The 23,827-nt window shown below is 44.0% G+C and overlaps 1 protein-coding gene across 4 annotated transcripts in view; it reads left to right on the top strand.

Moving 5' to 3' along the window:
* The first annotated feature begins 1,443 nt into the window (after positions 1 to 1,443).
* Positions 1,444 to 23,827, top strand: part of SHROOM4 (shroom family member 4) — a 201,905-nt gene continuing 179,521 nt past the window's right edge. For 2 of the 4 annotated variants that reach the window (XM_082375991.1, XM_082375983.1), the window contains exon 1: positions 1,445 to 1,942. In XM_082375991.1, coding sequence (XP_082232117.1) covers positions 1,826 to 1,942 — 117 coding nt within the window. In that variant the 5' untranslated portion in view covers positions 1,445 to 1,825. Of the gene's footprint in view, positions 1,943 to 23,827 lie in introns of all 4 variants that reach the window. The other 2 variants (XM_082375984.1, XM_082375988.1) reach the window with 2 other exon arrangements.

Raw genomic sequence — 23,827 nt, 5'->3', positions numbered from 1 at the left:
AACAAAAAATGAACATGATTGAAAGGGTTTTTGCAGGTCTAAAAATCTAAAAGATTGAAGGTGGTTCCCCACATGAATCATCTCTAAAGACTTTTTTCCTTTTTTTTAAAAATATTTCTATTGGAGTATAGTTGATTTACAATGTTGTGTTAGTTTCTACTGTACAGCAAAGTGAATCAGTTATACATATCTAAGGACTTTTAAAAAGCAGGTTATAAACACCAAAACTGCAGTTTTATTAAAGAAAAGTCAGGTCAGCATCATATAATGCAGACAGTCCAGGAGGCGGAGAAGAAAGGATTGGGGGAGGGAGGAGAGCCTGTGAGAGAAATTTCAGTGGCCTGAAGGGGCACACACAGGCTGAAGTGTGTTGAAGAGGCTGTGGCAGGTGAGGAAATGGAAGCAAAGAGTGACAACCTTGTCCGCAGAAAGCTGACTGTGGAAGTAAGGGTGTCATGGTGTGTGTTCTTGGCGATGAAGAAGAAACTGCACAAGAAGAAGGCAAGAGATGGAACAGGCAATAGAGCATTGAGGGGTCGTGTGGAGTCACCACTGAGTTGTCAAAACTTTCCCTGCTACTGCGAAGCTCTTTAAAAACTCACTGCCTCAATGTGGCTCCAGAGACAACACCTCAGAGAGGAGTGGTAACCGTGCCCAGGTCAAGACTGAGAAATCAGCCCAAGATTTCGTAACAAATTCACTTTTGGGGACTGTTAGTGTGGGTATTTGTTTGGTCTGTCCTAAAAGCTCAGCTCAGACACTACAGCCTCAAGCATGAACAGATGAGCAGAGACGTTCTGGCCCCTGTCTAAAAGCCGATTCTTCCAAAAGGCACCACATTGTTAATTGGCTAGCTTATCAATGGATGCTCCTTCCTGTAGGTTTGTTTAGGAGTGAAAACAATACTGCTAGTCATAAAGTTTGCTGATTCCTGGCTTGGTCATCTCAGTGGGGCAAGTGCAAGGCCGTGCCAGGAACTCCAGATGACTGGAACATACATGAACACAGTGCTACCCGTAGACGCCAGCACTGAGCCAGGGTGCGGCTGAGCCTGGGCAGGGGGCATCCTCAAAGTGCTTCTTTATTTAAACTATGCTCCGGGGCGATGTTTCATAATGACCCCACACACCTAGCTCATACACACAGAGCAGCCTACACACACAGCCCCACTGTGTTCGCTGGCCTGCTTGCTTGACTTTCCATCCCTCTAGGCAAGGTCCACAAATTAGCAGCTTTGTAACCCTCCCAGGACCCGGTTCTCGGGACCTTCAGAAGAAAAAGGCAGTCAGAGAAACATGAACGCGCTAATCGGGAAAGCAGCATTTCAGCCCACTCAGCCACGCGGGCCATCCACACTAACGACTTTCACCTCCCCTCGCCTCGGCTGGTTGGAGGGGCGGGGAACTCTGCAGTAAGGAGGAGAACCAAAGAGGGGGGCCTGCTTGAATGAAACAATGTAACAATTGATGTGAAGCCTCGCCTTGCTCTCACTCCCCAGCGATCCTATAGGCGAGGTCCCAGTGACTGCCCCTCCCCATTGCTCCGTTTTCTTGTCCATTACGCGCTATCCCTCCGCCTCTCCTTTCTTTTCTTTTCTTTTTTTTTTCCTCCTTTCTCCTTCCCCCCCCCTCCCCCTCTCTCCAGCTCCGTGTCATTTCCTCCTTGCGCTCGCTCGCTGCCCGAGCGTCTCCAGCCAGGAGAGTAGGCGGAGCAGGGCGGTGCGGGGTGGCGTAGCGCTGGAGGGCTATGGTGGTGGAGCCGCTGGGGGCGGAGGCAACGTAGCCCCCGCGGAAAAGGAGCCCCGCGGCCCTGAGCCGAGCGGAGGATGGAGAACCGGCCTGGGTCCTTCCAGTACGTCCCTGTGCAGCTGCAAGGGGGGGCGCCCTGGGGCTTCACCCTTAAGGGGGGTCTGGAACACTGCGAACCGCTCACAGTGTCTAAGGTAAGAACTGGCGGCTCTGTCCCAGCGGTGCCCAACTTTGAATGGGCGAGCGGGTACGCAGGCTGCCGCCGGACGCGGCCCTAAGACCAACTTTGAAACTTGTTCGGTGCTGGGGATGAAAGCCCCGACGTGAAGCATTAGCTGCACTGGTGGGGGGGTCTGGCCACCAGCCCCGGCGCGGACACCCCTTCGGGGTGGCGGGAGCGCTGGATGAGAATGCGGCCGGCCCCGGGTTACAGCCCCGCGCGCAGACACCCTCGGGAGGGCTCGGGGGCCGATTCTGCTCCCCAGTGTCTGGGCGGCTACTCCCCTCCGTTGGAGCTGGAGGAAGTGGTGGCTGTTGGGGGTTCCTCCTTGGAAGTTCCCGTGCCCCTGCGGGACAGCGAGGGGCTGAAGGGACAAGCAAGGCGCCTTGGCACATTTCTTCACGGCGTCGGTCCCTGGATCCACCGGCGGGCCATCTCGCCCGGGCAGGTTGCGGGGCGAGGGTCCGGTGTGGGAACGGAGATGAGGCATCGGTGGCTTTCGTCAGCCTCACTTCCCACGGCCGGACGCGCGCACATCCATTCAGCCGGTGGGGCGTTGCTGCTGCCGCTTGGGCTCGGCCTTTCCCTCCCGCCGGAGTCCTGCCCCAGCGCCGGCGAGATTTCCTGCACGTTGAGGAGAGTGGAGGAAACTTTTGCGCCATGGAGCGCAGCTGTGCCGCCGCCGCCGCCGCCGCCGCCGCCGCCGCCGCCGCCGCCGCCGCCGCCGCCGCCGCCGCCGCCGCCGCCGCCGCCGCCGCCGCCGCCGCCGCCGCCGCCGCCGCCGCCGCCGCCGCCGCCGCCGCCGCCGCCGCCAGGGTTTGTTTGTTTTAGGAGGCTGTGGTCTGCAGGAAGCCAAGTTGCAGCTGAGGGCAGGGGAGAGGAGCTCTCTCGAGCGCTCCAGAATCCCTGAGCAAGCCATCCCCCGGTAGGGGTGAGTGTAGGGGGTGGGGGCCGCGGGGGCTGCAACTGGGAAGAGAGATTTGCAGGACTCACCTTGAGGCGCCAGATGGCCAAGGGAGCGAACTTCACGAACTTTATCCTGTTTTTTTTTTATTTTTGTTTTTGTTTCTCTGAAATGCTCAAATCTGAAAAGCCCTTCCCCTTCCAACCCGCTCAAATTGCAGTTGAGGTGGAAGACGTGGGTTTGGGCTGCAGATAAAAAGGTGTGGTTTCTCTGTGGGGAACAAATGTCACTTTATTGTTTTGGCTTCTTAACGTGGGTCACGTCTCAGCAGGGGGTGGCGAATGCCCCCGCCACACCCCCGCGTAACCTGTGCCCCTTTCGCCAGGCACCGGAGCTGCTGGTTAACTTGTAGGGGGTCCTTCAGGCCTTGGGGGCCACACTCTTAGCAATCCTGGGGTGTTGCCATGGGGTGTACCAATCATCTTGAGCGCCTGAGGCAAAACTTTGAGGGGCTGTCAGGGAAACCTGGTATCTTTAGCTTCCCCAAACACCAATAACCAGCCCAGATCTTCATCCAGCACCCCCTTTCCCCATACTAGTCATGTATTTCTAACCAGCCTAAGATTGCTTTGTCACCCACTGTCACGCCATTCCTTCCCCCCCGCCCCCAAGGCACTATCCCTTTCCCTCCAGTATTATCCGGAGGGAGTAATAAGCTTTTTTTTTTTTTTTTAAACACTCTCAAACAACCCCTTTGAGAAGGGGAATCCTGGCCTTCAGGAATTTCTTCTAATCAAACTCCTCCTCTCCCCGCTGTTTCCACCAAGGTCAGAACTGTCTATGCAGCCCTCCATGATCTGGCAGTTCCCCCCTTTCTTTTTCTCCTGACACCACCCACAGACTTTCCAGTCTGCCCAGACAACCTGCCTTGGAGAGGTCATTTTTCACCCCTGCCCAGGGCTGACCCATCCTGAGAAGCACCCCAGAGAGTGGTTGCTGCTGTGGTCCTGGATTGTTTTGTGAACCAGCAGGAGCATGGCAGGGGGGTGTTACTAAGTATGGGGCAGCCAACAATTTGTGGTCTGGCTGGGGGATTATTTGAGGGTAGATGAGGGTTTCCTTGGCCAAGCTGTTGAGGAAATGACTCGTGTGTTGAGAGGCAGGGTGCCTTTTAACGACTCCCTTTCTGCTGAATGTACAGTTGACCCCTATTATATATGAAGGCTCATTATTACACACATTTGGATATGCAGGGGGTAACATCATTTCTCCCATCTATCCCAGATAGCTTGATTCCTTCCAGTAAAAGCCAGCTATATATAACCTGGTTAGCCCTATTATTATATAAAGGGGCCATGGCATTTTTGTAAGGTGCAATGGTTGCCTGTATTTTTTTTTCTTGCCAAGACAGTATGTGGCATAGTTCATTAATCCCCTTTTAATTTTTCTACCTTAGTTTTGTTTCCCCTTGTGCTTCAGAACAATACAGATTTCTTCTTGAAAATAGCTTCAGTCTGTACACATTGGTGGGGATGGGATGGAAGGGTGTAGAAAGAGAATTGTATTGACAGATTGAAAACTTGGGTTCTAATCCTTGCTCTGCCACTCACTAGCCCCAGGATCCTGGGTACATCACCTGCCCTCCCTGGGCTTAGGTGTCTCCACGTCTACTACGAGGTTCAAGTCTTTAAATAAGACTATGACAGTCTGGTAGCCAATCCTTTATGCCAGTGGTAGGCTCCAAATCTATCATATTTTCTACCACTTGGAGAGTTTCTTTTTTTTAATTATTATTTTTATTGAAGTATAGTTGATTTACAATTTTGTGTTAGTTTCAGGTGTACAGCATAGTGATTCTTTTTTATTCAGGTTATATTCCATTATAGATTATTATAAGATATTGGGTATAATTCTCTGTGCTATACAGTAAATCCTTGTTGCTTATCTGTTTTATGTATAGTAGTTTGTATCTGTTAATCTCATACTCCTAATTTGTCCCTCCCCCTCTCCCTATCCCCTTTGGTAACCATAAGTTTGTTTTCTGTGTCTGTCAGTCTGTTTTGTATATAGATTCATTTGTATTATTTTTTTAGATTCCACATAAAGGTGATATCATACAGTATTTGTCTTTCTCTGTCTGACTTATTTCACTAAGCATTATACTGTCTAGGTCCATCCATGTAGCTGCAAATGGCAATATTTCATTCTTTTTTATGGCTGAGTAGTATTCCATTATATATATATGTGTGTGTGTATATATATATATATATTTTTTTTTTTTACATCTTCTTTATCCATTCACCTGTTGATGGAAACTTGGGTTGTGTCTATGACTTGGCTATTGTAAATAGTGTTGCTAAGAACATTGGGGTGCATGTATCTTTTCGAATTAGAGTTTTTGTTTTTTCCGGCTATATACCCAGTAGTGGAATTGCTGGATCATATGGTAGTTCTATTTTTAGTTTTTAAAGGAATCTCCATACTGTTCTCCATAGTGGCTGTACCAATTTACATTCCCACCAGCAGTGCACAAGGGTTCCCTTTTCTCCATATCCTCTACTTGGAGAGTTTCTCAATTCTTCCAGTAGTACTGCAGTTTGTGAAGGGGCATGGGGCAATACCGTTGAGGGATGTATCCAGTCTTGGCGGCCTCCCACCCCAGTGACCTTTTGCACGCCAGCCTGTGTTTCCAGAGTAGGTGAGCACTGGGTTGTAGACACTCCCTGGTGGAGTCTGGGCTCAGGGAGTAGGAGAGGACTGTTTTGGTGACTCCAAATCACTTGTGATGATCTCAGGTCAGGCAGAGACAGAGGTAAGGTGCCAGAACCATGGTAAGAAATATCGGAGAACCTCCTTCGGTGTCGTGGGGAAAAACACTAAAAACGATTTGGATCTGATGTGGTGTACATGCTTGGAGATAACTTGTGGAACAGGTGGAGGCATCTTGGGAGTGGAGGAATTTGAGGAAAGATGATTAGTGGGAAGAGTGCATAGAGTGTGAAAATGTATTTCATATTTGTTATGGGGGACCCTTTGGATCAGGAAGTAATCAGGTTGGGGAAATCATCAGTTCCTATAGGCTTCTATGATTTCCCTGAAAGTAGGGAATTCAGCTGCCGAAGTTGTGGAGACTGGTATAGCCTTTTCTTAACAATTAAGTGACAAAAAAAGAAGAAATGTTTAAAAACAACTATTATTATTGATTATCCCAAGTGTTAAGGGATGGTTTATGATTGCCCCATACAGTGTGATGTTCCCAAAGAAATGTGACCAACTAGAGAATTGGGCCCATGCCCTTGGCGTTATTGATTCCTTTGGTTAGCATCTACCTCGTTGACCCAGGGGGCCTGTCTGGATGAAGTGGAGATTTTCTTCTAATCAGACTTGGCTATTTGCTACCTAGGGGTCCCCCTCTACCCCCTCTACAGTGTAGACAGTCATCCATGAAGTTGGCTCCGTGTGCTGGAAAAGATCCACTTTGGAGGGTGGGTGACCTTTTCAAGGTTCTGGCGCCAATGATTATGCATCAGATAGGGCCTCTCAGAGGCCTCAGAGATTCAAATTGTATCCTCCTGTGGTGTGTGTGCGTGCGTGCGTGTGTGAGAGAGAGTTGCTAAGCTGTAGTGTAAGATTCCTATACTCATTTTGAGTTCTTGGAAATGTGCCCTGAGGTTGGCTGAGGGTGGAGAAAAGAAAGGGTGGAGACCAATGTGGGGATGCAGGAAAAGGAGAAGGAGGAAAATTGGGGAGAAGGACAAGACATTGCAGAAACAGGCTCACCCTACATATTTGCCCTTTTCCTGGCCCACTTTTGGTGGCAGTCTCTATCTGGCACACTGAAGGAAGTGGACGCTAGTTACTGCCCTGGAACAAAGTAGGGTGGGGTGGGGCAGTAGCCTGGAGGAGGAAGAAGCTTCACCTCCTCCACTTAGTGTGCACTGATGTTGCTATATTATTTTATCCTCTTTGGACCCAAGATTCTATTTGCCAGATGGGGGTCGTTGGCCCATCTTTATTAGCACAGACGATGTGAAAATGAATTGGGCAAACCCTAATTCTGTGTGCCATCCTTAGCCTGGGAAAATGGCAGGACATGCTCTTTAAGTTGTTTTTATCCCCTCCCCCATCCCCACTGTGACTTTATTTCTAGAAGAAGCACACAAAGAGGCATTTGAGATTTCAAGAGGACGTGGGTAAAGTCAGATTCAGGCTGTCTTGTGGCTGGCAGTAGATTTGGCTGTGACTTTGAGTTCTTGTTGGGTGCAGAGGTAGTGTTATGCGAGAAATGGTAGTTCTGTGAAACCTTCTTAGTTATGTTATAGGCCGGGCCAAACCCCAGGCCAGGGCTTGGCATTCACAAGCGGACCCTTCATGGGGTGTGCTTCTTGAGAGCTTAGTCCAGCCTGGTTACTTAGATGAATCTCCTCCTCATCTCTGCTTCTAGAATCAGCAAAGATGTCTACTACCTCCGTTCCCCAAATGCTCCTCTCTCTCTGAAAGTAAGCTTTTGGGGACATGGGGTAGGAATCCATCCAGAGAAATACAAAGAAGGTTGGAGGGAGGTAGTAAGGCAAAGAGGGTGGGTGGTATGTCTGGTAACCCTTGGCTGAGCTTTGGGTACACACTACTTTGGGGCCTGCTGGGCTGTCACAATACACCTGGTAACCTATTGCAATCCACACATGTGCTCCGTGAAGCGAAAAAAGGCCAAGCCTATTAGAGGCTTTTCCTTCTCTAAAACCTCAAAAAAAATAATTCAATTGCAGCTGGAAGACACTTGAATGTTGTCCCTTAAACAGAATTCAGATGATTTTGCCCCTTGCTCTCCTCCATCTCCTCCCAGGAATTTTTTTTTTTTAAGAGAAAAGACTTAGATTTGAGATTGGTGTTTATGGAGTGATTATCTGGAGGGAACATCAGAATTTTTATAGTTAGGCTTCTTCAGAACCAGGGGACAAAAAGATGCTGACCTGTCTGAGAAAAGTTAATGAAGAACAGCAGAGATTAAGTGAAGGGCTGCTCTCACTAAGCACCCTCCTTCCCCGCCCCTCACCAAAGGGCAGACTCAACTCAGGCCTGCTAACGGAATGCTGTTCTTTGAGGTGGCTGGAATCACAGATTATCAGAGTGAGGAAGGCCTTGTGGAAGTCACCTGGTTTTAATCTTAACCGAGCCATGTGCAGTAGCCCTGAGCTTGTTCTCCTGTGGTCATGGGGGAGCTCACTCCCTTCTTAGCCAGTCCATTTCAGTGTTGAAAAGTTTTCACTGTAGTAGACAGCTTTTTCTCAGGTTGAGTTGAAATCATTCTCCATCTACCTATTCTCTATGGGTCCTATAGCTCTGCCTTCTGGGACCACACAGAACAAGATGCTTTCTCTTACTTAGGACAACCTTTGGGAGGTCTGAAGACAAAGACTGTGTCTCTTTGTCTCATTTTTCTAGGCTAAAGAGCCTTAGCTCTTTCAGCTGTTCCTTACAGGATCTGAGATCCAGCCTCCTCCCACTCTGGATGTACTCCAGCCTAGCCATGTTCCTCTTGAGTTAGGGAGCCCACAGCTGAATGCAGTAACTGAGGAGAGTCTGACCAAAGTTAGGTAGGACCATTCTTTAAAAAAATACAGCTGAAGACCACTTTGGCTCTTTCTGGCATCCATGCCATAGGAAGACTCTGTGTCAAGCAAAGCCTTTTAGTGGAAGTATCTGTGCTGCTAAGCCACACCTGCCCAAGGCCTCTACCTAGGCACCTGGGACAACTACATAAGAGATTTAGGAGGGGCACATCCCATCACTCACTATGTATTTAGAGTTGCCCCTAGCCCTGCTCCTAGCCCAGGTCAGCCTTGGAAAAAGTGTTCTAAGGGAGATGATAGAGAAGAAGACATAAGCCATGAATTCCAGGAGCATATATATTTCTACAAAGAGTTACAGACGAGGAATTTGTATAATAGAAGAAGGAAGTGGCATTTGGCGAATAGTGTCAAAATCAGACCTCTAGAACATCAGATTGATTTGATTTGATTTTTAACCAACTACTGGCTTGGAAATTGTAGGAATAACCTCTCTGAACTTAATTTTCCCCTTCTGGAACAAATAGGTGTCTCCAAGATTGAAGATGCTGACCCTATGTGACATACAAGCAGACTCCAACTTACAGAACCCCTTGGTAGGAATTTAGACACAGCAGTCCCCAGCCCTGTCAGATATTTATTTCTGTGCACATTGCCGCTGGCACTGGCTGCAAATCTCCTATTGTTGCTGCCATTCCTGTGTTCTGAGGTCTTCTGTCTGTACCTGGAATACCCACAAGAGTCGTTCCTTCTGGAGGTCTTGCACTGACAGTCTCGCCCCTCCCCCACACCCTCACATCTACAAGTCTGTCACCTGAGTTGGGCAAATGCCTTTTCTTGCCCTGATCGGGGAGTGTATTGAAGTGGAGCTTAATCCTCATTATCACTGAAGGATGAGAGGCCTGGAGAAGAGAGAGTTAAAGTCTAGGAAATATGTCCCCCTGACACAGTTATTGATAGTGGCCACGTTCAGAACAGTTCTGGAGAGGCCTCTTTCATCCATAGTGTATCACTGATGAAATTACAGAACCTAACCACCGTTTACAATATTCTGTCTATAGGGAACTGCATTCAAAGCTCCAAGCTGCTTATTTACGAAAGGTAATCTTGGAAAACAATCCATAAGTCAGGGACAACAAGTGCTCTAGATATCTCTGTTACATAGATGTAGGTGGGTTTGGGGTTTCTACTACTATCACTGCCCAGGTGCTCATATCCTTGATCCTGGGGCCAGATTTGTGTGTACATACAGTGTATGCATCATTAAATTTCTCTCTGAAACTGAACTCCAGGTTTACCTGATTTATCTTGTAATCAGCAAGTGACCCTTTTGTATTACTTATGTTGGTACCTAGATCACTTTCACTCAGTTTCTGTGAAGGCAATATTTTGTTTCCTGGTGCTCCCCTGAAATACCCGCTTCAGACAGACTTCAATTAAGTCATTAATGAACAAGTTGAGATATTATTTTTCCCTGCTAAAGACTGTGTTCCAAGGACTGGGATGGGATAGAGGTTTGTCTCCTTACACCCCTTCGCCCCATCCAGTGTAAACAGGCCAAGTGGAAAGATTGTCTTAGGCATTAGTTTTGCAAGGGATGATTTGTTCTTCCTCACATCACACTGGCATGTTTACTTGGGCACATAGCCATCCTGGCTGGGCACTGAAATTGCAGAGATCCAGATGACTTCGTTTCTCAAAGAGACTAACTCCTCCCCATTGACTTCACCTCCACTCCCTCCTCTTTCAGTGCGAGTCTGTGACTACGCCATGCCATGGGATGAGCATTGCCTAGTAGCAACAGAGACACATTTTCCATGCATCTAGGCTACCCTTCTTTCATGTCCAGTCTTTGGTTCCCAGCCCCCACCCACCAGCACCAAGTTGCTTGAGGCCTACATTTGGGACTGTCTCATTCAAGTGTCACTACTTGGTTCATTCATTGTCTTCCCTGCCTGCTGTCCAAAACCCAGCTTTTTTTGTTGTTTGTTTTTCTTTTTTGGTACAGTGGGCCCTTCTAGTCTGCTGTACCAGCTCTGTCCCTCTTGGCTCAGCCATACTTCCGGTGTGGGGAGGTGGGGAGAGAGAAGTTCATAGAGTTAAGGTTAATAAAGTTTGAAAACTCTCAGCAAATTGGTAGCTGGATCAGGGGGAACTTTTCTCATACTGTGTCTCTCTCTGTCCTGTTTCAGTGGAGGACTGGACCTTTGTCGCATTCCTGATATTCTCTTATCAACTCGCTGAGTAATCTTGGCATGTTATTTCACCTCTCCGTACCCTCCTGTTTCTTCTCAGCCTCTCCGAGGGGCAAGCTTCTGCTTTATTGACGGGATGCTAACAGCTCCAGGATCTTCGCTCATGATCTAGGCTGTGGAAGTGTAAAGGCTGACTGACAGCAGGCAGTTCTTCCAGGGCTTAGCTTTTCTCCACGCTCCTACTTCCTATGTTTCCAGAAGTGGCTGTTTCCTGGTATGTTCTCAGGGACCGCATGCCACATGGTCTGTTAACTTTCACTCAAGTCTTTTAATGTTACATCTGTGAGGAATGCGGGAGGTGGGACTAATTTGACAGGATCAAGGGTTAAGCCCAGTGATGGACAGACCCTTTGTGGTGTCTTCTGGCCCCCACCCTAATGCCACTCAGCAGATTCCCAGCTGTATGGTCTTCTCTCTTCCTGAGCCTCTGGCAGGGAAGTTTTGAATGGTTCTCCTATACTGCCTTTCACGGTCCATCAGAAATTGATTTTTCTTTTGGGGGAAGGGGTTGGGGGTGAGATGAGGTAGACCTGGGAGGAAAGCTCGTTCAACTAGTTATTCTGGAAAGGGGTTAGAGTCTCATGGCTGCTGCCCCATCTTTGCTTATGAGAACATGACAAGCTAAAGCCTTGTCTTTGTTGGACTGCCTTGCTGCTTTCCATTTCTTTTTGTTTGTGTTTGATGTAAGTAAAACCTCCTCTGAAAACTTCTGCAGGTAGGCAGTTTTTGATGGCATCTTATCTCTGACTTAGAGGGTGAGGGATGATATCTTGGAGACTCAGGGGAGAGTAAGTATCAGTTCTTGACTCTCATGTTCTTTGAAGGACTTGACTGAGAGTTTGGAGCTCTGTGTTAATTTAAATTTTTAATCAGGGAGTAGCAAGGCAACAGGAGGAAAAGTGGACCAGGCAGGGACCTGGATACTCCACTTGTGTGGTTATGCCTCATTGGATGGAGGTAATGCTGTTTGGTTGGATCTCAGCAACCTCTTGAACTAAATGGGTGATCCAGGCGTAGATATGGGGAGATAGGAGAGGTAGTGGACCTGCTATGTGGTAAATACTGCTACTTCTAGGTGTTTTACATATATTCTTATTTAATTTTTACAGTAACTCTTTGAGGTAGATATTGGTCTCCCCATTGTGCAGATGAGGGGACTGAGGCTCAGGAGAAGTTAAGTAACAGACTCCACGTGGATGAGCTGGCATTCAAATTGACTTCTGTCTGACTCCACATCCCAGGCTGTTTCAACACTATCATGTTTACATAGGTGAAAGAAAGAAAGAGAGAGAGAGAAAAAGAACTGGATAAGAATATGACAGGGGGTGGGGAATGAGAGAAATTAGAGAAATGTAACGTACTGCAAAAATTGGTACTGTTACCAGTACATGCCTGTCAGGGGTCAGGGTCAAAGGAAAGGTTTTGTTTTGTTTTAAATCTCAAGTCAGGGTGAGAAGTATAAGCTTGGATTCAGAAGACCTGAAGTTCGGTCTTCGCTTTGCTGCTCAATATTTGTGTATGACTGGGCATGTCATTTTCCTCTCTGTGTCTCCATTTCCTCATTTGCAAAATGAAAATAATAAAACTCACATTTTTTCCCCAGTAGGGAGGGAGATTGATTTTATCCTTTATCTCATATAAATACTAGATGTGTATGTGATTTAAGAAAGAAAGGAAAAGCATTCTACAGGTGTCCCTTATTAAGCAGAAATGCTCTTAAGGGAATTCTGAACTTAAAAAATTAAGTGTATGAAGTTACCAAATCTTTGGAAGTTGTATGAAATGGCAGGATATCTTTAATGTGACGTTTGCTCCTGGCAGAATTTGGAGGACCAGACATGATTTCTGGCTAATGTTTGAAGAGACAGCAATTTGAAAGGCTATGCTAAGCCTTGTTTGGCTCCTACCTAAGAGCTCTCAATTAAGCCTCCAATCAATCAATCAGTCCACCAGTCAACACGTATTTGTTGAACACTTTGTAAAGTGCCTTACCCTAAACTAGAGAGTACAAGAGATAGCCACCATGGAAGACCTGTTCCCTGGAAATGACAATTTTGTTGAAGAGAGGCACTACTGCAAGCCTGGGGAACAAAAACCTTAATTTAAGTGCTGAAACCATGGGCTAGGATCTAAGAGCAACATTTTAAAAAATTTATTGAAGTATAGTTGATTTACAATGTGTAAATTTCTGCTGTACAGCAAAGTGATTCAGTTATACATATACATATATTCTTTTCATATTCTTTTCCATTATGGTCTATCACAGGATATTGAATGTAGTTCCCTGTGCTCTACAGTAGGACCTTGTTGTTTATCTATTTTATATATTGTAGTGCATATCTGCTAATCCCAAACTCCTAATTTATCCCTCCCCCACCCCCCCCTTGGCAACCACAAGTCTGTTCTCTATGTCTGTGAGGAAGAGCAACATTTATTCAGTGAGAGGAGATTTCATTGCAGGCTGATGTGGTTAGGGAGCTTTGTGGAGAAAGGAAGAATTGAAGCTAGGCCTTGAGGGCTCTACAGGATTTAGGTAGGTTGGGGAGGAAGAAAGGCATTCATTCCAGTTAGTACAAGTGCTGCATGTCCTAAGGACTCAGGCGACAGGCCAGTTGGTTCACCCCCACAGTGAACTGAGTAAGAGTATGAGCTCCCCAAGGGCCAGGTATGTGTGGTTTCTTCATTTATTCACTTATTAATTCATGCATTAAATTTATTGAGTGCCGTTCTAGGAGCTGAGCTATACTTCCTATAGCCTGTGAAACCAGCACAAAGCCCCATAAACGTCACTTTTATTTGCTTTCTAAAAATACTTTCATAGTGCGTACCTTGGACCAGGCACTGGTTTTCTATTTTAACACATATTAGCTCCTTTATCAACCCCATTTTACAGATGAGGAAATTGAGGAATAGAGAGGTTAGGTAACTTGCCCAATGTGATACTGCTTGTGTGGCTGGATAAGTGGATCAGTGAAGATCTGCTTGAGTAATGAGACATAGGGTGAATGGGTTTGAGCCAGTTATTCTGAAGAACCCAGAACATTGGGCTATAGGATGGATTCAGGTTGGAAGTATGTAGCCATTTTGTTGTTTTTTGGAGGATTAGAGTTAAAGTATTAAAAATAAAGCATCTAACACAGTACCAGCCATCTAACTGCTTCCACGAGGAAAGACCTGTACTGAACAATTGGAGATGGCATTATAAAGGAATCAGTCATCTTGGCAACGTGCTGACTGTTGTTAACACATTAGCAAGTTGCCAGAGGTAGTGGTAATATACACCATTTGGATCTGAAGAAATGAGGGAGAGGCAGGAGTTAGAGATGAATCCAGTATTTCTAATCTAGAAGGCTCTAGGTGGTGACGGAGATTGGGAGGGCTAACCAGGTTTAGTTCAGTTTTGGATCTTCTGAGACCATAGGACCATCAGGGAAAGGAGTTCCATAGGCAGTTCAGAGAAAGAAAAAGAATTTTATTTAAGGCCACTGGTCAGTTAAAACAACAAATCATTATTTTAGGAACATAATGGTTAACACAGATGATTTACTAATCTGCTGATTGTTGTGGAAATGACTTAATTGCCAGACAATCTCATGCCCCAACAGACATTGGAACAGGCCTGCATTGTTATTTAATGGGCTTTTCTGGTCATAGTTTGGTCTTGCTATCTCCTCCAGTCTGCAGGCTGCCTAGTCACCTGAGGTATTACTGGCTGAAGTTCTTTCTGCCTAACTTAGTACTTTCAAGTGATGGGGAAGTCCAAAAATCAAACAAACAAAAAATAGAAGAAGCTGTCAAAACGCCAAAGTTCAGACATGAAGCTGGAAATGTTAAAAGATTCGAGGCTGTTAAAAAACATCAGTTGTCTTGCCAAGATATTTAAGGATTGTTTTCGCTATATGAAAAGTAAAATGTGGAGGCTTCGTAAGGCAAACTCCACTGGAGTTTCAAGTCTGGATTGCATTTTTGTTAGTAGTTTTATGCTCTCTGCATGGGGGAGTATTATTAACCTGTGAATATCATTGTTCATATTTCTGCAGTAGCATTGGTTCTTAAAATGTGACCTTTGAAAAAGCATTGTTAAACTTGCAAATATGATTTAATTGTTTTCAGTGGTGTCCTCACCGTACTTTCATCCTGAGTTTTATATTAAAATAAAAAAGAAGCTAACACAACATTGTAAAGCAACTATACTCCAGTAAAAATTAATTAAAAAAAGGAAATAGGGATTTACTTCACAAATTCATTGGCTGCAAATCTGGCTGGAAAACATCACTTTATTATTAAGAGACTTCTGCACATTTGGAGTGATTATCTGACCCAAACCCTAGACTGGATGTCCTGTATACTTACGGAAAATTCTCAGGAAAGGTTAACTTTCCTACCTCCATCCTTCTTAGATTTGCTTTCTAGATCCGTTACTTTTTTTGTACAGCATCACATGCTTTTCTGCATGGTGAAAAACTGAAATTCAGAATGTTGTAAAGATGCTTGTGCCATGGAACTTGGTCTCTTCACTCCCTCCCTCCTCGTAGACAAAACTCATTTCATGCTAAAAATCTAATGGGCACATGGGTTCCCTTTACCTAACTCTGACCAGGTGAAATAGCTTGCAAATTTATATTTGAAACTGATTTGAGTATCTAGCTGCTGGGGGTATTTTTGTGAAAAAGGCTACCCAAGTGCTCCGGCTTTTTTTTTTTTTTAACATCTTTATTGGAGTATAATTGCTTTACAATGGTGTGTTAGTTTCTGCTTTATAACAAAGTGAATCAGCTATACATATACACATATCCCCATATCTCCTCCCTCTTGTGTCTCCCTCCCGCCCCCCCTATCCCACCCCTCTAGGTGGTCACAAAGCACCAAGTGCTGGGGCTTTTGCAAGAGCCAGCTTGCCAGTTGGTCTCTGCTGTGTGAGCGCTGGTGGGAGGATGATACTCTCCCTCTCTGGATGTAAAGGGTTAAATATGTAATTTTTCATGTTTTCCCATGCCTTTGGCTGGAGAAATGTGCAGTGTTCTGAAACCTGCCCAGGCCCTGCACATATTGTATCTGCTTAAGGAAGGTTTTGGCTCTTAGCCCTTCTCAGCTGCATTAGGGTTCAGGTTTCATCCTTCTCCCCTTCCAGCCACTAATAAAAGCCAAAAGAATTAAGGATCAGGGAGAGTTAATTCCCACTGCTAAGACCCAGGTGGGGCCCTTCCACCTCCCATCCCGGCTTCTAGGTTAGAGCCCTAATTTAGGGCTGAGCTCTAGTCTAAGCCTGTAAGTGACAGTGATCTGGAACAGGCCCCAGAAAAGCACTTGACAATCAGGTTTTGACTTATGTTGGCACCTCTCTCTCTCTCCCCCCCCCTTCTCCCTCTCCCGCCTCACCCCCCCTCCCTCTCTCTCCCTCTCTCTCCCTTCTCCCTCTTTCCCCTCCAGCTCCTCTGTTGGGATCTTAGAAGAGACCAGGGGCCAAGCCAACCGATGCTATTACAGAAATGGAAATGATGTATCATAGTTCCTTTCTTCTAAACTGGGAGTTTGGGATGAAGCTTCTACTTTTTTTTTAAGTCCCTGACCCAACTTCAGTACAACATTAGGAGTCTCATTCAGAATAAGAAATGTCATTGATATCTCACCCAACTTAAAAGAGATGCATAGTAATGAGCTCTGAAATTGTGAGCTCAGACAGAGAAGGCAGCTTTGAAGGAGGATCTTGCAAGAGCTGGGACAGGCAGGAAGAAGCCTCCTTCTGGAACAACTACACTATTGTAGTGGCCTCTTCAATGGTTTCCCTCCCTTTGATCATCCCCCCTCCCACTTAAAATTATTTAATATTTCCCTGCTACCTCCAAAATAGAGCCCAAACTACTTTAGCCTGGTGTAGGGACCATTGTCCATTGGGCTCGAGTCTTACTTTCTAGCATTCCTTCCAGGACCCAGATTCTCAGGCAGAGAGTTTTCCTCTCTACTTCCCCCACCAACACACCTGGGAAGTTCTGGCCTCCAAATTTCCCATCGCGACGTTCCTTGAGTGGCTCGGCTTCATATTGCCGACTCAGAAGGCCTGCTCCCCTCTCCCCTCCCCTCCCACTTGGGCCTAACCTTCAAGCCCTACTCTATGCCCCAAGCGCATCATCTCAGTCTGCTCCTGGTGGATGTAATCTCTCCCTTTTTGGAATGCTGGACTTCTGATTTTCCAATAGAAATGTTGGGGTACTTTCACTGCCCTGTGTCTGGTTTGCTGGACCAAAATCTTCTAGAGGACAATGGCTGTGTCTTCTGTACCTTTACTATCCTCAGCACAGAGCGGAGCAGATTCTCCGCAATGGTTTGCTGGAAGAGTAAGCAAAACTTTTGTACTCAGTAACTGGTCATGTCCCCCTTTCTTCTCCCCATTACAAATGAGAAAGCGAATATGACTTGAAGAGCTGGATATACTAGCCGAGTTTTCCAGTCTTTTGAGAAACCTAGTAAGTGGGGTGAGCCTTGAATGACAGACACATACGAGCTTGGGACAGAGGGAACGAATAGAAGGAAGTAGTGGTACAGGTGGACATGGAAAGGGATCCCAGGTGCAACCCTGGATGAGAGGGGAGAGGGCGGCAGTGGAGGCTAGGGTCATCTACCTGCTTGTCCAAGAGCTGCCTCGAGTTGGGTTTGCAGTGGTTGGGTTTATTGCCGCTGCAACTCCTGTGCGTGAGCTGTGTTCCTGAGGCTTGCATGTGGGAGAGGCCTGCTGGCTGATGATTACAGCATTCCCTTGCTGTTGGGAAGCGTTGCTGCGAGACTCTTAAAACAGCAGCCACCCCTCTTGTTGCTATGTGTTCAGGGAGGGTAGAGTGTGAGGCTTCTGCCTGACTCAAGTGTTTCATTGCTTCAGCTGAAGCAGTGTGAACCTACTCTGTGTGTGTGTGTGTGTGTGTGTGTGTGTATATGTGTGTGTATGTTTTCACTTTTGCTTAAGCAAGCCCTAACGTGTTCTGTCTGACTAGCCTTGGATGTGAGTCACCGTCTGGTATTTATACCCAGTGCCTTAAGTGTCCTTATTATTTGACCATGACATTCCTTTTCTCACTGTTTTACTCAAAGCTGAGAATGCTGAAAAGGGCCAAAAGGAACCTTGTCCGTCCTCCTTCCTAATGGGGGTCTCATCTAATTGGCGGCTGTCTCTGTGGAAGTCAGTTAGGTTATGTCAGGGCACTAAAGGAAACACATCAAAACTCACACTGGCAGTACTGTGACAGTTTAAGATACACTGTGGGGTCTTCTCTTAATTTGTTCCTGCCCAGACTAGTGCTAGAGAGTTTGATCGCTGGAGCAAACTTTAGGAACAGGCCTCGAAAGAGACCCCAGGGAAATGTTTATCCTCATCAGGATCGCATAGTAAGTTTGCAAGGAGTACAGCAATCTGAGAAAGTCTTAGAGAAGATAATTCGGTCTTTGCAGGCGTTGGTGGAGAAACAGAATGTTAGCTTGCTCCTCACTGCTGTTCCCATTAAGGTCCTTCTAAAGTTGACAATTTTGTCTTGGGAGCGTGCTCGTAGAGTGTGTGAATGGCAACCCCATCAGGGGCACTGTTGTTATCAAAAGGACAGAGCCTCAGAGAGGAAGGACACGACTGCTAGCATGGTCATTTGGAGGCTAGGCAGGCGGTAAATCATTTGAGAATGAATTAAAAGTTCAAAGGGCAGGAGGGAATGCTTTGGGTGACCTCATAGGTGTGTGAAAAATCAAAGGGATAGCTGATGTGCTTTTATTTTTTGAGGGCTGGTTCGAAGGAGCGAGAGAATGGAAGCACACAGTAGGAAATTGGCGTCACTATTTTCATGTGCTTGGGAGTCAACTCTGGGTTGGGGATGATCAAAGCTACCATTGATTAACTGCCAATTACATTCTGGGAATTTTATGTGCATAATCTCTAATCTTATCACTACTGTGAATTAAGTGATAGGATTCCTATTTTACAGATGAAAAAAAAAAGAGGCTCAGAGAGGCCAAACAACATTCTCAAAGTAACAAAGCCAGTAAGTGGTAGAGCTCTGCTTTGAACCCAGCTCGGCCTGACCCCAAATCCTATGCTTGTCCCAGTATACTTTGGAATTTTGTGTCAAATCCTCTTTTTGTGCCTCACTTTCTCTTTCTAATACCAATATTAACTATTCCTCTGCCCACGTTCTGTGTGCCGTAGCATTGGAGAAGAGGCAGGTCACACAGACCAGTCATTCCCAAGCTTTCCTGGGAAGTTTTTAAATATGTGAATTAGACTCTTAGGATTAAACAATATGGTGTTTGATATGTACTTAGTAGTGTCCCTATTCTAAGAGGCAGAAATTGAGGCTGAGAGAGTTTCCAAAATCCATTGGACCTGTAAGTGGCAGAGCTGGCATTCAAAATTCAGATTTTAGAGTGCCTTTTCTTCCCAATGCCCATAATGCCTCTCACACTGGGACAGGGGAAGTGATAAACAAAAAACTCTTCAACTGTCTGATGGACAGTGTCTACTTGAATAACTTTTCTCTTTTTTTATCTCAAACCCCAATATATCAAAAACGGAACTTGTTATCTTCCCCTTGCCAAACAGGCTCTGTCCTTGGCCTCCTGCCTCCCACTCAGCCAGCATTGATTGAAATCTTGGAGTCACTGGTTATTCATCCTCTATATCCAATCAATCACCACATGCTGTCAGTCCTTCTTCCTTCAAAATAGCCCTCATATCTACTCCCTTCCTTTCAAATCCTGCTACTCCCACCCTCTTCCAAGCCCTTATTTATTTCTGGATTCCTGGCTGGCTTCCCCGCCTCTAGGCTCACCCCTTTAAAATTTACCCACTTCCTCTATCTGAGAATTTTAATTTCCCTGTCTGTACAGTGAAGAAGCTGAACTGGCTGGTTGATCTTTGCGGTTCTTTCCAGCTCTGATATTCTAGACCAGCAAACCCGCCATTGACTCTCTTGTACTGCCCTCTCTCACTTGAACAGTTGCTCTGGCTCCATGCTTAGTCTTGCATAAAGCTCTCCTCCATATTGTTCCTAGCGTCTTTATCTGAAATCAACTTAGAGTTGAAAAGAATCTTAGAGGCCTTTCAAGTTGGCCAACACTGACCCACTGCCTGACTACCGTTTATGACACCCTTGACTTTGGTTGACCAGGCTGTGCTTGAACCCTTCCGTTGATGGTAAAAACTCTCTCACGAGCCAGCCCTTTGCACTGTCAGGCAGCTAGAGTTGTAAAAATCTCCTACCACGAATTGACAACAATTACTCTGCCTTTATGGCACTCTATTATTCAAAACTTTCTTCATTTTGATTTAAGTACCAACCCCTCAAGTTTGGCAACCCAAGTTCTCCAGAATATGGCTTCTACCTTCTCTGCTAGCCTTAAATCCTGGATACTTCCTTTGCACTTCCTCCAAAAAAAAAAAAAAAAAAAGGCTGACATTCATTGCACACTTACTGGATGCCAGACACTGTTCTAAGTCATTTTACATGTATTATCTTATTTAATCCATACAGCAACCATATAAATTCCTATTGTTCTTCCCCACTGTGCAGAGGAGGAAAATGAAGCATATGGAATTCTAAATGATTTACACAAAGTCTCACAGCTAGTAACTGGTAGAGCTAGGATGTTAATCCAGAAAGGCTGTTTTGAGAACCCATGTCCATAACCCCTGCCATACACAGTAAGCCCCAAATGTGACAACTCACAATTTCCTAAACATACCCAGTGCTTTGTTCATCATCTTCTTTCAACACCTTCTTAGTCCTATCTACCTGACTAAACCTTGCCTATTCTTTGAGGCTCAACACAAATTATACTTCCTTCTGGTACCATTCTATTCTATCTTCCATCCCTCCATTCTTCTTCCATTTTTCTCCCATAAAATCCTTACAGTTTTCTTCACGTCTCTGCTAGAGCTCATCATGTTCTTTCTAATGAGCAGTGTGAACCTGTTTTATATTCCTCATGGAGATTTTTTTTTCATATTTTAAGTTTATATGAATCTTTGCTTTCTGAATCTGGTTTCTTTCTTCAGCACAAAATTTCATTTCTCTCATTGCCCTGTGGTTTGTACATTTGTTCCCAAGTACCATCAGTGACAGGGACAAAAACCAAACAGTTCAAGAATTGCCATCTGTAGTAATATTTTATAGTATATATTGCGTAGTAATGTAATTTATATATTTATTACTTTTATATTACATTTATAAAATGTAATATGAATTTTATATATTATATTTATTAATTATATACTATAATATTAATTATATATTATATTAAATATTTATTTATTTAAACTGAGAGCTGAATGAAGAGCAACCTAAAAATAAGGAGGGATTTTCTTAGCACCTCTATTCCCAGTATGACTGCCTTAACATTTATTACTTCTCATTTTCCCTCTTCCTAGCCCTTAACATTTTTTGCTATGCTATCTACAAAGTGATATAAAGTTTGCTTTTTTATATCAATGGATAGATGGATAGAAGGATAGATACTTTGCCACTTGATCTAGAGATTGTGAGTGTGTGTGTGTGAAGTGTGGGGGGAGTAGGTGGTGGTTGTTGGATGGTTGGAGGTAGATGCTAAGAAAAAAACCTTAATTTTCCCCCCAGCTTTATTGAGATATGATTGACAAGTAAAATTGTACATATTTAAAGTGTACAATGTGATGATTTGATACATGCATACTTTTTTGGTGAGAACCCTTAAGATCTACTCTCTCAGCGAATTTTAAGTATGTAATACAGTATTATTAACTATAGTCACAATGCTGTACATTAGATCCTCAGAACTCATTCATCTTATAACTGGAGGTTTGAACCCCTTGACCAACATTCCATTTCCCCCACCCCCTAGCCTCTGTCAATGACCATTCTACTCTCTGTTTCTACGAGTTTGACTTTTATTTTTAGATTCCACATATAAATGATACCAGGCAGTATTTATCTTTCTTTGTCTGGCTTGTTTCAATTAGCATAATGCCCTGCAGGTTCATCCATGTTGTCATGACACTTTCTTTATCCAATTATCTGTCAATGGACACTTAGGTTATTTCCATATCTTAGCTATTGTGGATAATGCTGCAATGAACATGGGAATGCAGATATCTCTATGAAATACTGATTTCGTTTCCTTCAGATATATTCCCAGAAGCGGGATTGTTGGATCCTATGGTAGTTCTGTTTTTACTGTTTTTGAGGAACCTCCATAATGTTTTCTGTAATGGCTATACCAATTTATATTCCCACCAACAGTGTACAAGGGTTCCCATTTCTCCACATCATTGCCAACACTTGTTATCTCTTGTCACACCTTTTCATGTAACTACTGGTCCTTTGTATATTCAGGTCCTTTGCCCATTTTAAATTGGGTTATTTGTTTTTTGTTTTTTGTTGTTTTTTTTGCTATTAAGTTGAGTTCCTTATATATTTTAGATATTAACCCATTATTAAATATATGGTTTGCAAATATTTTTCTCCTACTCTGTAGTTTGCTTTTTTACCCTGTTGATTATTCCCTTTGCTGTGCAGAAGCTTTTTAGTTTGATGTAGTCCCACTTGTTTAGTTTTGCTTTTGTTGCCTGTGCTTTTCGTGTCATTTCCATGAAATCACTGCCAAAACCAATGTCATGAAGCTTTATCCCTGTTTTCTTCTAGGAGTTTTATGGTTTCAGGACTGTAAGTCTTTAATGCATTTTGAGTTTATTTTTGTGAGTGGTATAAGTGTTCAGTTTCATTCTTTTGCATGTGGATATTCAATTTTCCCAATAGCATTTATCGAAGAGGCTATCCTTTCCCTGTTGTGTGTTCTTGGCACCCTTGTCAAAGATTAGTTGACTGCATGTGCTTGGATTTTTCTGGGCTATTTTTATTCTATTGGTCTGTGTTTTTATGCCAGCATCATACTGTTTGGACTACTATAGCTCTGTAATATAGTTTGAAATCAGGAAATGCAATACCTCCACTTTTGTTTTTCTTTCCCAAGATTGCTTTGTTATTTAGTGTCTTTTGTAGTTCCATATGAATTTTAGGATTTCTTTTTCTATTTCTGTGAAAGATGCCACTGGAATTTTGATAGGAGTTGCATTCAATTTGTAGATTGCTTTGGGTAGTATAAATGTTTTATCAATATTAATTCTTACAATCCAAGAACATGGTATATCTTTCTGTTTGTGTCTTCAATTTTGTTTTTTATTTTGTTCTTGGATATTCAGCTTAGTTATTCCTTTTTTTCTTAAAAAAAATTGAAGCATAGTTGATTTACACTATTGCGTTAGTTTCACGTGTATAGCAAAGTGATTGTTATATATATATATATATATATATATATATATATATCTTTTTTCAGATTATTTTCCATTATACATTATTACAAGATATTGAATATAGTTCCCTGTGCTATACAATAAATCCTTGTTGTTTACCTATTTTATATATAGTAGTGTGTATCTGTTAATCACATACTCCTAATTTATCCCTCCTCCCCTTTTCCCTTTTGTAACCATAAGTTTGTTTTCTATGTCTGTGAGTCTGTTTCTGTTTTGTAAATAAGTTCATTTGTATTATTTTTTAGATTCCACATATAAGTGATATCATATGATATTTGTCTTTCTCTGACTTATTTCACTTAGTATGATACTCTCTAGGTTCATCCGTGTTGCTGCAAATAGCAAGATTTCATTCTTTTTTATGGCCGAGTAATATTCCATTTTATATACATATATATGTGTGTATATATATGTCTCACATCTTCTTTATCCATTCATCTGTTGATGGGAACTTGGGTTGCTTCCATGTCGTGACTATTATAAATGGTGCTGCTATGAACATTGGGGTGCATGTATCTTTTTGAATTAGAGTTTTTGTCTTTTCTGGATATATACCCAGGAGTGGGATTGCTGGATCATATGGTAACTCTATTTTTAGTTTTTAAAGGACCCTCCATACTGTTTTCCATAGTGGCTTTACAATTTATATTTCCACCAACAGTATAGGAGGGTTCTCTTTTCTCCATTTGTGTCTTCAATTTATTTTATGGTTTTCAGTGCATAGGTCTTTCACTTCCTTGGTTAAATTTATTCTTTTTGATGATGTTGTAAATGGGATTGCTTTCTTAATTTCTTTTTTTTTAACATCTTT

This window comes from Balaenoptera borealis (genome assembly GCF_965194805.1).
Source record: "Balaenoptera borealis genome assembly, chromosome: X".
NCBI lineage: Eukaryota > Metazoa > Chordata > Mammalia > Artiodactyla > Balaenopteridae > Balaenoptera > Balaenoptera borealis.
This window is presented reverse-complemented; position numbering and strand designations above follow the sequence as displayed.